This window comes from Sceloporus undulatus, chromosome 1, assembly GCF_019175285.1.
Source record: "Sceloporus undulatus isolate JIND9_A2432 ecotype Alabama chromosome 1, SceUnd_v1.1, whole genome shotgun sequence".
Taxonomy (NCBI): domain Eukaryota; kingdom Metazoa; phylum Chordata; class Lepidosauria; order Squamata; family Phrynosomatidae; genus Sceloporus; species Sceloporus undulatus.
In genome coordinates this window covers 138214693-138230801 of record NC_056522.1, presented here as the reverse complement: position 1 = coordinate 138230801, position 16109 = coordinate 138214693, and the positions used below count along the sequence as shown (strand labels likewise).

Genomic DNA, 16109 nt, shown 5'->3' with positions numbered 1-16109 from the left:
TGCATATGTAGCAGCTCAGTACCAGTTTGAAGAGATTTTGGGGTTGTTTTTTGTTTTTGTTTTTGGAATGGGGCTTTCTGGGCATCCTATCTTGGCTGGTACGTAAGGTCAGGCCTCTGGGTTATTGGCTTCTTTAACCACTTTAAGGGCCTACAGGGAGCCAGTGTGGTGTACTGGTTTGAGTGTTGGATTAGGACTCTGGAGACCAGGGTTCAATTCCCAGCCCATTCATGAAACCCACGGGTAACCTTGGGCAAATCACATGTTCTCAGCCTCAGTGGATGGCAATGGCAAAAGCAAACCTCCTCTGAACAAATATTGCCAAGAAAACCCCATGATCATTTCACCTTAGGCTCACCATAAATTAGGAATGACCTGAAGGCACACAACAACAATCTATATATACAGCAAATTAGAATCATAACAAAAAAGCAATCTCCACAGTTCAAAATTCTTTCTCCAGCTCCTTTCCATTAATGTGTGTGCCTTCAAGTTGCCTGTTGACTTATGGCAACTACATGAATTTCATGAGGGCTCTTTAGGCAGGGAATACTCAGAGGTGGGTTTGTCAGCCCCTTCCTCTGAAATACAGCCTACAGCTCCTGGAATTCATTGGCAGCCTCCCATCCAAGTAATAACTAGGGATTTGGTGCTTTTAGGGCATTTAGGCTTCTCTGTGAATACCCAAATTATTTCTCTTATATTCTTTTGGGCAGCGCTCAAATTGATATGATAGGCAATTTGCTTTTGGTGAAACTAAAACAAAATATCCTTTAAACCATGTCTATGTGTATTTATACAAGGCCATTCTGATTAACCACACAGCAAACCATACACCCACATGGACACCCACATTTTAATGACAGTCATTTTGATAATGCAGTTGGAAGGCTGGGGTGTCAAGTAATAAATAAAATCAATAAATGTGACATAAAATGGAATCTTGATGATACAAAACACAGCCCTGGGCATTGGAAAGAGGTCAAGAATATTTTTCACTTTTATTTAGGGTATGCTCCATGTAGTCCAATCTTTCATATGCTTGTTCAGCAGTCAGCTTTATTGTATTTAGGATACTGATTCACAGGTAAGCCTGCACTGGAATGCTACTTAGTAAGTCTCACTATATTCAATGGGACTCAACACTTAGCCTGTATCCTTAGGACTGGACAACAATCAGACACTTGGGAGTAAATCCCACTGGGCACAATGAGGTTTACGTCTGAGTAAATATACAAAGGATTCTACTGTTGGCTTTCATTATACTTGTATTTTGCAGTGTATATAAGTCCCGCTGAACTTATTTGGATATGTTTTTGAATAGGCACATATAAGATTCAGCTATTAACCTGGGTGTCTAATATAATTTTCTAGATTTTAATTTCAGAAATGGTAATTGTGTCATATCTTGAAAAGGGAATATAAATATGTTTAATTGGAAACTGTACATTTTCAGCACTATTGCAGTATATAGCTGTATCTCTCCCCTCCCTTTTAATTATATAAAGGACTTTAAATCTGAAGCATATGAAGTAATACTCTCTATATAATCTTTAGCACTCATTCTAGACTGAAGCCAACTTATTTGCAACACAAATATTATAAACATTAATTTTAAGCCCACCCTGTCCCCTAAAAATTAAATGAATAATAATAAGAAGCTAGGCTTATTATCTACCATTATTGATTTAATCTTTCCTGTACAAAAGAAATTGAATATATTGCACTTAAAAACTTGACTTGTGAACAGTTAACCTTTTATCAGTTAGCAGAAGGCATCTGGTTTACATTTTAACATTTTTTCTTTGGAACAAAAGTGGAACCAAGGAGGTGACCTACAGAGGAAAAGGTTTATGTTCAATATATTATCATCATTGCATGGATAACATGCAGTTTAGGGTTCGGCTGAATCTGCGAGAGGCCAAGATCCAACAGTAATGCTGGTGGGGCATAAAGTTGGGCTTCCACATTCCTCGACTGAGCTGTCACTGTTTGGGACTATATATGTGATATGTGTTTTTGCTGGTGGTCTGGGAGGATGAGAATTCTCCCTTTTTCTTAGCTACACAACTACAGCTGGATGGTGCTAGGGCCCTTCCCTGTCCTCTTGGCCACCAATTGACCATGGAAATGAAACTCATGCCATCAAGTTGCCTTGTGCTGGGGGGGAAGTGCACCAGGAGGTGATAGACGTCTCCCCATGTAACATCCATCAACGTACATACTTAAAGACTGCACTGGTGTATTTCACCCATTGGATCCTGGCCAGAGCATTTTTAAAATGCATCGAAATAAAGCTCATGGGTTGTTTCAGATCAAGTTTTTTGTTTGCACTGGAATCTAGTTTTCCTTTGATGACCCTGCTTAATTCGGAGATGGGCAACACATGGATCACAGCAGACCATTAATGTGATTCTTAGTTATCCCCCCCCCAAAAAAAAACCCATGCCACTGAAATTTGGAGGCATGCTGGTCTAAGGCTTAAAGAGTAGAGATAGGGCCAAACTAATTGCATGTGATCTTACATGTACACATTTAAAGAGAAAACACCCTTCCATGTTTGTTGGAGTTGTAGGTGTCAATGTGTGCTTTTCCCAGAAAAATGCCTGGCCAGTTATGGTAATGTTGCAAGTGACAGACATAGAATGCTTAATGCAGAAGCACCTTACCCTGATCATAGCTCCAGCAAAAGTGGTTTAAAATTCAATGGGATTTATATGCAAATAATATTTAACGCATTAGACTTTATGTTTCATCAGCATAGAACTTTTTGTCTCTCTCTCTCTGTAGTTTCCACACTGTAGTACACAGTGGGAAATCAAATGAGATTACCTTATTACCATCAGTCCCTGATCTACACAGGATTAGACAAAGAAGAAAAGCACATACGATTTGGCAATACCCGTTAAAAAATGAGATAAAAACATAGCAGCAGCCATAATTGTGATGTGTTGGGAAGAGAAGAACGACAGAAATATATATTTCAGATTTGCTGTCTTTAGGAAATGCATACCTTATAACTACTTTCATGTGGTTACTTCTAATTAGCAGCTCCATTTGAAAACAAACAAACAAACAAACAAACACAACCCACCCATCTTTAAAGTTGGTTATACCTGCAAATATTCTTGCATTTAAAACAGAGCAATAAGCAGCATTGTACACTACCCAGGAATCCATTCTTTCCAGGTACAGAAATTCTTTGAACACTCTGGGAAAGGGAATATCCTAATTGATACAGAACAATAATTAAAGAGTATCATCATTATCCTTGTCAAAGTCATCACCATTTTTTTTTTTGCATTTTTTAAAATGATATACATTCCTCTTGTTTTTTTGTTTTGTTTTTTGCTTCCAAATGCAGTTTAAGGCTATTTGGTAAAATCTACATAAGAGATCTGGCTCCATTTACAATGTTCCCTCCTTTCTCAAACATTCAATTCTAAAGGTTCATATCTTGAAGCTAAACATGCTTATATCAGCTTTGCCCTAAAACAGAACGCATGCTTAACAAAATACACAGGAGGAAAGGGTGGGGGAGATGTGAAAACCCAACATCAGACCTGTTTATCCTCCTTTAACATTTCACATTTTCAGTCAGATGACAGGTTGATGGGCTTGTTGCAAAGTACATACTTAAAGTGCTCATCGAGGTGAAAAACCAAAGTGCTGTAGTAGTGTTTAAGTAACTGTTCTATGCCTATGGCTAAATACATATTTTTCAAATAAGACTGATAAAATATTTTTCCCTCATGGATTTCAGTTTTGATATTTTGTGTTATTCAGAATCTTGATTTCAGTTTTTGTGGGACAATGCTCTTTGTGTCTTAATGTGAAGACTTTTTTCTTTCTTTCTAGAGCAGTAACATCAACTGGGACTGTAACTTTGTGAAGGTAGATACACTAGAATAATGCTATTTTTATAAATTTCCTTCCCAAGTGTATTACTTCTAGCTTTTGTCTTGGTGCAAATCAAGTGCTTAGGAATTGATTATTTTTACATTCCATAGTTAGAAGTCACACACACCCTTTGAAATCACACTTTCAAATCTGAACAATCAAGAGACTTTTCCGTGTCTTTTAAATTAATACTGCATAGGACAGAGGGGAAAAAAAGAATTCTGGAGGGTAAAAAATTACAAATGTAAACCACAGTTCACCTTTTAACCTTAAGATTACCATTTAAACTGAGATATACTTACCACTCACATTCATATTTCTTAAACCAATTACAATGTCACAACTGGTATTTTAAACAAGCAAAGGTGTTTTTTGTGTGTTTTGTTTTAAAGGATACCCTGGAAACTCAACTGATCTAGCATTTGAAACTTCAAATATTACATGTAGCATCACTTTTGAAATTTAACCAAAAATATGTTTGTAAACAAAATAACCACAACATAAAATAACTGTTTAAAATGTAATGAATGTTCCAAAAGAGCAGATAGAACTTTTCATATCTTGCTACAGAAGGTCAAAATTCTTAAGGCTTCCCCCTTCCCCCCTCTTTTCACTCAACTCCTTTTGCACTTTTCCATCAGACATCCGGATGCTTGTTCATACCATCTCTTCACTCCAGGCTGGACTTTCTCGGTAATGAAAAGACTTCCATGCTTTTTGTTTGCTTGTGCCTGATGAATTTTGGAGTTTAATGGCTGGATGTCCCTGTTCATCTCCAAAACTGCAATTCGGCATGAGATGATAGGCCTAGTGTTATTTTGGATTAACAAAGATGAGTGGTACGGCAGAGCACATAGGCAGAAACTTTATATCGGTACAAGGCAAGGAAAGTACTGTATGGTCCAGGAAAAAGAGACAGAGGGAGAAGATGGGGCAGAAGAAGAGGAGAGGGAGAGAAATGGGTTCTTTCTTTCTTGCACATTACATTTGTAGCACCTTCTACTTGGATTAGCTAATGCCTCTGGTGAATGGTAAGATGCACCCATTTGAAAGTTTTGTTATTCTTATCCCTAGATATCACATCATTTATAAAAATATAAATAACAAAAAAAGTAAGCTGGGTTCCATCTCAGGAGGTGTTTCTTGTTGTCCTCTGAGAACACATTGGATAAGTAAGGTCTCAACAAGCCCTATCCAGTGGAGCTGATTGTTTAGTCTGATCATAAATATAAAAGAAAAAAAAACATAAAGAGAGAGAGAGAACAGAACAGTCGTTCTTGCGAATGGGCACAGCAAATTCTGGGGGACTCAGAAAGCATTCCACTGTGCAAATGGCACAAAGGACACAATACCAAGGGCCACTGAGTGGCAGTAGGGAGGGTGTGTGTATGTGTGTGACAAAAATGAGCAGGGAGGAGACAAACTGTACAAGCATTTTGCTTTTGCTTTATGACTGTTTGTTTAAAAAAAAGATGAAGAAAGTATGCAGCATTCTGGTCTTTAAAGCCTTGTTTGGGCTTCTGGGATGTATATCTCAATGCTGTCTGCACGTTCTGTGGCTGAATTTTGTCGAAAAGAGGCTGCCCTTTTAGCAGCCATTAGCCTCCTTCGAGCTTCTTGACGCTGTCTGTCAGGCAGGTCTAGAGACTTCTCTCGTGTAATAGGGAATTTTCCTTTTGGGGGCTTCTTTGGTACAGGTGGAGGAACCTTTCTTTCTTCCTGTAATTTTTTAAAAATAAAATAACAATAAAGAAAACATATTAAAGAGACAGAAGGAGACAAAAGTGCTACTGTAAGAAGTCAATTGAGACAATTAGCAGTTCTCTTCTCAGATCTCAAAAGTAAATATAAGGGTTACACCAGTTATTAAAGCTTTTGGGAATCTCTGATTCAACACACAAACCTCTGCTGAAGCATTCTACACAACACACCAGGTCAATCTGAATTTAATTCTGTTGGAAGTAGAGTGACCCACACATATTTGATACACTCTGGGTACATTGAGCCCTATCTGCTGGGGTTTGGTTCCAGGAGCCCCCATGGATACCAAATTCTATGGATGCTTAAGCCCCATTAATACACTGGCATGGTAAAATGATATCCCTTACATAAAATTGATTTTTTAAAAAATACTTTCAAGCAGTGGATGCTTGAATCTGTGGATACCTTATTAATATCTTATTAATGCCCCTCACTCTAGGGTTCTCCCATTCAAAGCAAAATACACCCAAGCTCTTATATTAAATGGCAAAATCAAAGTTTGCTTATTGGAGTGTGTGTGTGTGTGTGTGTGTGTGTGTGTGTGTGTGTGTTCAATCCATGGATGGTTGAATCTGTGGATAAAAAAGATCAGTGCATACAGAGGGCTGACCGTACTTTTAAACAACAACCAGTCAAAAGGTATTGTGTGCTGATTCTCTCTTTCTCCTCTTTAATGTAAGCAAAATGGTAGAAGAAACAATGGGAAAGAAATGGGAAGGTTACAAGTAAAAGGCAACGATGTTTGGGCATCATACAGTTTCATGACTGAGGTAGTCGTACTGCAGAACAAAAACCTTAGCAAGCAGCACCTTAATCTTGTGAAAATTACCCATTCTTGTCTTGGAAAACAAAAGGTGCAAGACAGAATAAACTAAGAATGTCCAACCCCTTTCACTTAAATGCAGAAGAGAGAAAGAGTTAAGGATATTTTAAGCTCTCCCCCTGAAGCTTTTGCTTTTATGGCACCCAGGTTTCATTGACTATTGCCATGCTGAATATCTGGTGGATAAAATGTATAAAGGGACTGTTTGTTTAATTAGACCAGTCCTATTGCACTTGGGTTGTCAGTGAATATGAGATAGTAATTATATGTACATCTCTATTCTCCTCAGTGCACTACAAGAATCCCATAGTTTTGTTCAGGTAAATCCCAGAGTATCAATTGACTGGGTAGGAACCCCAAGGGGAGTTGAGGTAAGATGCTGTAAATCAGAATCTACAATTTATTCAATAATATACTGGCAGCAAGGCGAATGCACGCAACACTGAGCATATAGCTTTCACAAGGCAATTAAAAAAACCCTCTGGCTTTAGAAAATCCCATACCAAAATATTCCTTCCAAAGGTATGGGTTGACTGTGTGTGCATGTGCGTGTAGGCACATATGTGTTATCTTTTCTTAGTGTTCAATATATATTATGCTGTTATACATATTCAGAGAAATAAAATCATCTGATTTCATGTTGATTATTCATTGTTTCATTCACTGCATTCTATGGAATAGCAAGGAATGCAAAGCAAGAATTAATAGACTGAAAGAAAAATTAAAATACTGTAAAGAAGAATTACAGGAGGCCTGCTAAGAGTCTTTTAAATTTTTAAAGGTTATTTAAAAGGGGTGGTGACCTTTAACATAAAATAGGGATGCTACTCCACCAGTTTTGGAAGGAATTAGTGGCATCACATTGTGTGTGAGTGAGTGAGTGAGGCAGACAGACAGAGAGAGAGAAAGAAAGAAGAGAAAACCAGTTTTCTGCTTTGGTGACCTGGTAATAACCTGCATGCAGGACCTATAACCAGCACACTCCTAAGCAGATGAGCTGCTCTAACAAAGACATTTCTAATGACCAGTCTAAAGATGCAACAGAAATCAAAGGCATAGCCATGTCAGTCTGGAAAATCAGTGGGCAATTATCTAGTAAGCACCTTTGAGATAAAGTGAAATAAAGAAGCTGGTAACAAGCATTTTCACAAGTCTACTTCCTTAGATGCATATTTCTGAGGAAGTAGGTTCATGTGTACAAAAGCTTATGCTACCAACCTCTTTCAGTTAGTCTCAAAGGTGCTAGTAGATCCCTTTGTATGCAACAGAAAAGATGCTAAATTTATAAGGTGAGAATTGTACATTTCGGTCGGCCAATAAAGATATCACTGATGGATTTTTGTTTTGTCTCTGTGTATATATGTGCGTTGTTAGCTTCCAAGTCATTTCTGACTTATGATGACCCTAAGGTGATGCTATGATGGTGTTTTCTTGGCCTGATTTGTTCAGAGGAGGTTTGCCATTACCTCCCCTGAGGCTGAGAGCATGTGACTTGCCCAAGGTCACCCAGTGGATTTCATGGCAGAGTGGGGAATCAGACCCTGATCTCCAGAGTAGCTGTTCAACACTCAAACCGTTACACCATGCTGGCTCCCAAAGAGGTATTTAGAATTACTAGTTTCTCACAGTCTGTATTGCTACAAGAGAGCAAGGGGGAGGGAAGGTGCCATTCTGAATTTCTCTTCTGTTAAAAAAAGAAAAGAAAAAACCTTCAGCCAATAAAAAAACCAGCCCAGCATGAAGAGTATTTGCAGAGTATTTGTTTGTTTAATTCAGGGTAGGAGTGAAAAATACTTGAAAATATATTTTTAAAAGAGTATGCTTTTAGAGTGTCAAGAGACCCTAAAAAGAAAAATCCTGCAATGATAATAATCTTTGCAGTCTGGGACTTTTTCCGCACAAAATTTGCATGGTGTGTGAGTGCAGGAAACAGGAATTTGCTGTGCAGAAAGTAATTTTATTTTATTTTCCATACAGAAAAGATGTTTTCTGCACATGAAACAGCTTTTTCTGTACATAAAATATTAATTTCTACACAGGAAATGCTGCTCCCTGCACAGAAAATGCTCTTTTCTGCATAGAACAGCCACATACAATTTTTGTGCAGAATAAATGTCCAATTGCAGGGACTGTTTTTTTCTTGCAGTGAGAAGAAAAATGCTGAAATTATTTGTTTGTTTTTTCTTCAGAAAGAATATTAGTAAAGAATTACATCCCTAGTTCGGGTACACATTCAAAAATAGCATTCCCTCCTGCACCATGAAGTGATACGGTGTACATCCCACTCCATCGATGTTGTATAGGCTTCCATTGCCATTTGGTTTATGCTGCATCAAAACCAAAGAAAATGCTTAACTGTGTTATTACATGTCCAGTGATCAACAAATGCTCTTTTATTCTTCTCAGTAATAAGAAAGAGGTGGAAAGTTACCAAATTTTTCTAACAAGCTGCTAAAGTTTTTTCCATGACAAGAGCTTTATTTCCACTTGGAGGAAGTCGCAGGATGTCCTTAGCCTCCACACTGGTGTATGCTCCAGCCTAAAATTCCTGCCTCAGAAGTCAGGATTGACTGAACCAGTAAAAATGACTGGCAGTGGAAGGAAGATAGATAGGTTTATATTGCATTTGAAATAATACTCTAATTTCATAAATATAGCCCTTGTTTTGTCAGTAGACTTACTACAACCAGGGCAACAAATAGCATACAGCACTTAACTGCCCCAGTGTTCCTTATACATGTGTGTGTGTGTGTATTAAAACAACATTATGGTTCAGCAAATTACTAAGTGCACTATAGCCGAAGGGAAAATGAACTACATGCTGTGATATGGACTGTCCCCTTGATTATAGTGTATTCAGTTATCAGTGAAATGGTGAATATCATGGTCAGTGTCATAATCAATAGTCAATGTTATAGACAGTATAATATTCTTTAAAATTGATTCATTTGATACCCATTTATATATAAATGTAATATTAATTGTTCAAACATGGAGGATCTTATTTGTTAAAAATGAATAGGGAGCATTATGCTTGTTAATAATGAGAAGGAGAAATTTTATCTGTTAATAATACCTATTTGTTAATAAGTCATCAACAGCTTGAAATATATATACATATCTCCAAAGAGCAAACCTTGATTTTTACCTTTTTATATAAGAGACACCATTTTACAATGCCATTGTACTTAATGAGAATTGAGTATCCACAGCCTCAGAGGAAGGCAAGGGCAAACCCCTTCTGAACAAACTTGCCAAGACAGCCCTAAGACAGGTTCACCTAAGGATCACCATAAGTCAGAAATGACCAGAAGGCACACAAGAACAACAACCAGATATTTCTGGACTGCAAGTTATGTCAGCTCTGGTTAGCATAGCTAATGGTGAAGAATGAGGGAGTTGCAGTGACAGAACATCTAGAAGAACTCATTTCCTCCTTTCCTGTCTTAGGACTTGTTTAGTGGAGACAAAATCTTAAAGCAACCTTTGGTTCTAATAAATGACTGCCAGCAGTAAGAACTGCCAAATAACAGGGAGTGGGCAGGTATCAGTGACCCATATTGTGTTTTTCACTTTACATCTGGAATTCTTTATTTTGTGATCTTGTTATCCAGTGACTAGCTCAAAGGGAAATAAATGCAGGCTTCCAAATCAACAGCATGCAACACAAGAAGGCTGTCAATGCAAACTGCAAATGAATGGTTCTGCCCACATTCTGCTTACCTTCCTTTCAGGCGATTCTATTATTTTCCATTCATTCAGTTTCAGCTGGTGTAGTTCATCAAACTTCATACTGACATCTTCAATCGAAAGCTGTAACAAGTCCCAGAATCCTGCTAGATCTTGCGAAGTTGGCCGTGGCATAGCACTGGGATCCTGCCATGTACACAATAAAGGAAGTGTCAGGAGTGAGAATATAAAACAGATTAGGCAAAAATGTAAGCCCCTTGACAGAAAACCATGGCTTCCTGCATAATTTAAATAGTATGAATAATGTTTTCAAGATTTTCATAACTTTGTTGAGTAGATACTTAGGTCTTAGCAGGATATGACCACAGCCACCAAATATTATACACTTCATTATAAAATGGGTTTTCTTTGAAAGTAAACTTATTCTAAACCTTATAATTATGGAAATACATGGGGGGAAATGTAGTTCTTGTCTTCTAGTGGCGTTTACACCAGGGGAAGTCTAGAGACACAGAGCTGATCCAAACATAAGGCAGAGTGTGGGATACAACAGGTTGCATATTCTAGATATCATGAAATAATTTAAAATGTTTTTTATTTCTTATGCTTGTACTTTTGATCTAGAGATGCTTACAGGATTTTCTGCCAAAAAATTAAAATATTAATAACCATGTGTCAAAATAAATGGTCTGGCTTTAGGTACAGTCTGTGATATGGCCATGTTGGGGGGGGGGGGGTCAAATAAAGTCATTGTCCTTCCAAGTATGAATTCTGCCACCTCAATGAAATTTTCTGTTAGTCCCCAAATTTCTAGCATTGTAGAGAGGGAAACACTGAATGCAACCCACACCTGTATTCTTATATATGAGTTCATATTCCTTTAATAACTTTGGCAATTTTGCTTGGGTGCCGAAACTGTATCTCTAGAAGTTCAACTGAAGTATTAAGTCCTTAAAATGTTAGAAATTGGGAGGCTGCAAGAAAATTTCATTGGGGACAGAATCATATTTGGGGAAATGAAGTCTTCATTTTTGCCCCACCATGACTACAAATCTCAGTTACACCCTTCCGTACACTTGGCTACACTGAACATTGACTTGAATGAATTAGTTGATGGGTGTTATTTGTTGATCTGTCTTAGGTCAGTAGTTCTCAAATTTGGGTCCTCCAGATGTTTGGGACTTCAGCTCCCCAAATTCCTGACTGTTGGCCAAGTTAGCTAAGGCTTCTGGAAGATTATATCCAAAACACCCAGAAGACCAGAGTGAGAATTACTGCTTTAGATCATTCCTGATATCAGCACTTTCACAGCACTCACATCATTCCTCTGCTACTAACCAAAGGCAACAAAAGTTTTCTGCAAGCCACATGTATGTTTCAATATTCCATTTAGAATATCTACTTTAAGATTATCCAGTCAAATAGTAAGTCTGTTTTTCGGAAACCTGTGTTTTTCCAGATTTAACTTTGAAATTTAAGAAACTGTAATAAAGGGGGAGGGGTGTTTTTGGACAGACTATGTTCCACTTACCATTCAACCAATTAAAATCTGTTTTATAGCTCACTAGATTCTACATCAAAGTACACACTAGATTCCAAATCTCTAGCTGATGGAAATTAGTGCTCCTCTGTGTACTGCAAATGAGATTTCAACATTGCAGCATTTAAGAGCCTTTTAACAACTTGTGGGGTAGTTAGCTGGCAATGAATATTAGTCGGTAAAATGTGGGTGCACCCTTGTTTTCCTGATATTGTCCAGACATAAAATATAAATTCACAATTAAAAATAAATCTAGTTATAGTTATTAGATGTTCCATTGTGATTTCCCATTCAATCCTAATCTAATCCTTTTACATTACAATGCAACATTTTAGTCCCCCCCAAATTAAATTTTGTTGCAGAATCCATAGAGAAGCAGATAATATAAAACAAGGTGCTTTAATTGAAGGACTAACACTGGAAAATATATAGAATATGGAAACACTGTAGTCTCTTTCACCATTATAGGACGCTCATCCCATCCTATGGAATACTTGGGATACATACTTTGGTGATGCACTAGAGCTTTCAGGTTGAGAATTCTAAGTCCTCCAGCAAGCTACAAACCTCAGGATTTCATGGCACTTAAAGTGGTCTCAAAGGGCCATGAGTGTATAGTGTGAAAGAGACCACTGTTTCTTAGAGGATCAGCTACAGTATAAACATTGTAAAACATTATCAGTTATGCAATCATAAATAGTGTCCCCACATTTCAAAAACTTGCCATGTACAGTTTCATTTCAAGAAACAAAAAAATATCTGGGATGAAAAATATCCTAAACAAAGATGTTCATTAAAAGTGAACCATGATACAGCAAAGCAGCAATAACATGCTCTGGTTGTCATTAGGATGTCCCCATTCAAAGGAAGTTCAGCTTTCCTCATAGGGGGTACTTGATAGAGTAGACTATGTTCTCTCATTCATGAGTGAGAGCAAATATCCCATAGCACACATATGTATGTTTTATTTTATCTTTTTTTTAAAACATCTACCTTCTATGTTCTAACTACAGTATTGGTTTTTTGAGGGGTGGAACACAATTGATTCTGCACACACACACACACACACACTGAACATGATTCATTTTTACATCCTGTATATGTCATAATAAATTGGAATTGTCATTGAAATTAGAAAAATGCTCCACAATTCAAATGATATCAGTGGTTTTATCCTAGGGGTTGCTTATATGATCAAAATACCACAAATGATGCACAGGAGTTTGAGTTATTTGTGCCCCCCCCCAAAAAAAACCCACCTCCTTAATTTGCGCAGAAAAAGGCTTTACACTTTTTATTGGCGTATCCATGGAAATCTGCAGAAATGCACATTATCATACGTGTGGTTGTCCATTTGTTTTGTATTGATTCAAATGGCTGTGTATTTTCAGCAAAGGGAGGTTTAATAGCTGTCAGTAGGTGGGGATTTGTGCAGGAAAGTGAAGTCAATTAAACACTGATGCAAGTGTGTAAAAATCTGCAGCAATTCACACAATACACTTACACACAGACTAGTACGAGAGGATTAACGTGATTATGCTTGTTTCCCTGGTGATGCTATAGGAAACAGTGATTTGGTGTACTATATATTTTCCCAGTGTTGTTCCTTCATTGAATGCTTGCTTTGCTTTCTCTGAGCCACAAGAGGGCTGTCTCCTGCTGCTGAAATGTATTATACTGTACATAGATAAAGTACACTGCTCCAGACTAGTAATATCTGCCAAAAGCATTGATAATATAAAGATACTTCATTTTGAGGCAACTGTAAATTTGTTCATAGAAAACTATGTCTTTTTAAAAAAAAACATAGAAATTTAGTTCTCAATTAATTGAATATGTCCCGAAGGGTGAAATAGCTAATAAAAAGGGCAGAGATGAAGCCTTTCTTTCTGTATTGGTCTATAACTGCATTGCCTTAAGCTGTGATCTCATTACAATTCAGAAGGCCAGCAACATCCATCTCAGGTAAATACTTGTGCAAGGACATCTGCAAAGCAGAACATAGTATGATTTTTTTTAAAAGAAAGATATATAGAACTAGAAAATGTGTGCCTATGTTTCTGAGCATGTTCCTATGCTAGTATAAATAATGCACCAAATTAGCTGCATGAGTGAAATATTTCAGTTCTTTGGATCCCTCCCTCCCATCCACCCCCCTCTCTATATATATATCAGATAGGAATATGGTTTATGTATATTGGTGCAATGCAGATTAAGGTAACCATGTTTGTCACTGCATAGAGATTTAGAATTATTATGCAAATAGATCTATGGAGAATGAGTTCACACCATGGAATTCCTTCTGCAATTGACTACAAAGCCCTCTTTTTTTGATCTGTTTTGTGGAAATGTAATCATTGCAAGGCCTCTCACTTTTTTAATGTCCAGTTGACTATCCCTAAATGACCTGAAAAACAAACAAGCCACACAACCCTACATCCTTCATTTTACTCAATAGCTACTTAAAAGCAATTTAAATGTTACTTCTCTGGCAACCGTGACTGCTAGTGTCATCCATAACTATGTAAACACACACAGGTTGAATTCTCCACATGTTTCCTTGCATTTATGAGTGACTGTTGATGCAATACTATGGCAGGACAGGTCTTACTGTGTTACTAATACTATGGCTGTATGCATAGCTATGTTTGGCTCATTTTATGAATACAGTTGCCACACAGTAATTTTCTAGGCAGCCACTCATGGTTGATGTTTGTTTGTTACCATTCTTAAGAAGCATGTCATGCTAAAAGTTTGGCCATTTTGGTCACTAAGCCAAGATCCTCTATGTACTCTGGTAGTTCATAACATTCTGCCAATGTATTTATGCTGATGGTCAAGTCTTATCCTTGTTCTAATTGCCCAGATGTTCTCTCCCAGTGAAAACTGGGGGGCCTGAGTTACGTGAGTTCCACTACAGTGTGATTACATGACACATGTAAAAAAACCAACCATTTCCACTGAATCTAACACTATACCTATGGACTGCAAGGATTAGAGAAAGCCAACCAGTTCATTCAAAACTCAAAAAATCATTTCCACGTGGGAAGTGCCAAGCACACATGCACACACACACACTTAGTATGCACAACATCAACTAAATCAGTTCAAACCAGTGGGACAGCAGTAGCTGCAAGTCACAGCATTTCAATTCCAACCCCCCAAACACTGGTTGATTTAACCTTATTAGATAACGAGTCTCAAACAGGCCTGCACAAAATGAATGCCTTGTCATGTTGGTAAAGGTTAAGCTGTAAATATTACAGAATGATTGATTTTAAATAAGACAGATTTATAGGTCACATCCTCTAACACCAATTCAAAAAATTATTTAGTTCTCCCATCCTAACAGGGGAAGTAAATGTAACAGGAAATGTTGTCCTTTATTGCCAATGTATCCTGACAGAAGATTCCCCCGCAGCTAATTTAGCACTAAAAGAAAAGAGGTGGGAAGAGTATCTCAAGATGGAAATGACAATTGTTGTGAGGATTTTGCATGACAGTCATTGTCTTGGATTATGGGCCTTTCCATACTATACAAGTATAGAAGTATTATCGCACTTTAATTGTCATGGCAACATCCTAAGGAAACCTGGGGTTTATACAATTGGCCTTTGGTATATGCTGGGATTTGGTTCCAGGACCCCACGTGGATATTAAAATTCATGGATGTTCATTTCATATTAAATACAATGGCATAGTAAAATGGCGTACCTTATATAATGTTGTAAGCATTCATGGGAGGGGAGTACATGCATAGCTATATCTTGGGGACTATTATGCATATAGAGCCGTCAACATGACCATTCAACAAGAGTTCCAATGCACAATGTATCTCGAAGCACAATGTGTTCCAATGTGACACACTGTGCAAATCAAGGTTTGCTTTTGGGAATTTATACATATATGTATGTTAATTTGTTCAAGCTATGGATGATTGAATCTGTTGATAAAGAATCTGTGGGTACAGAGGGCCGAGTGTAGTCTGGTGAGGCAAATTACTACTCTGGCTTTCTGACACAGAATTCTGAAGGCCCCTCCCTAAACTGCAAATCCCAAGAATCCATAGGAGGTTGCCACAGCAGTTAAAGTGGAATCTTAGTGCTATAATCATGCAGTGTAGAAGGCCCCTATAGTGCTATAACTGTGTAGTGTAGAAGGCCTGCAGCCTTGTTCTCCTTGCCCCTTGCTTGTCATTTCAGTTCGTGATTGACAAAGTGCCCATGAAACTTGCAAAAACATCAGCATACCAGAGGAGTTAAGACACTGACATAGAGCCACAGGCTAAATTGAAGTTGCTACTACCAGCTGAAATAGATCCATTAAATCAATGGGAATATGGCAAACCAATATATATGTAACTTCCATTGACTCAATGGATATATTCTAGTTGGG

General features: G+C 37.6%; 1 protein-coding gene across 6 annotated transcripts in view; it reads right to left on the bottom strand.

Moving 5' to 3' along the window:
• Positions 1-328: 328 nt before the first annotated feature.
• The window catches only part of DLGAP2 (DLG associated protein 2), a 587254-nt gene continuing 571473 nt past the window's right edge, over positions 329-16109 (bottom strand). For all 6 annotated transcript variants that reach the window (XM_042444836.1, XM_042444842.1, XM_042444839.1 and 3 more), the window contains 2 exons: positions 10208-10360; positions 329-5619 (listed from right to left, as the gene is read on the bottom strand). In XM_042444836.1, coding sequence (XP_042300770.1) covers positions 5401-5619; positions 10208-10360 — 372 coding nt within the window. In that variant the 3' untranslated portion in view covers positions 329-5400. The remainder of the gene's footprint in view (positions 5620-10207; positions 10361-16109) is intronic.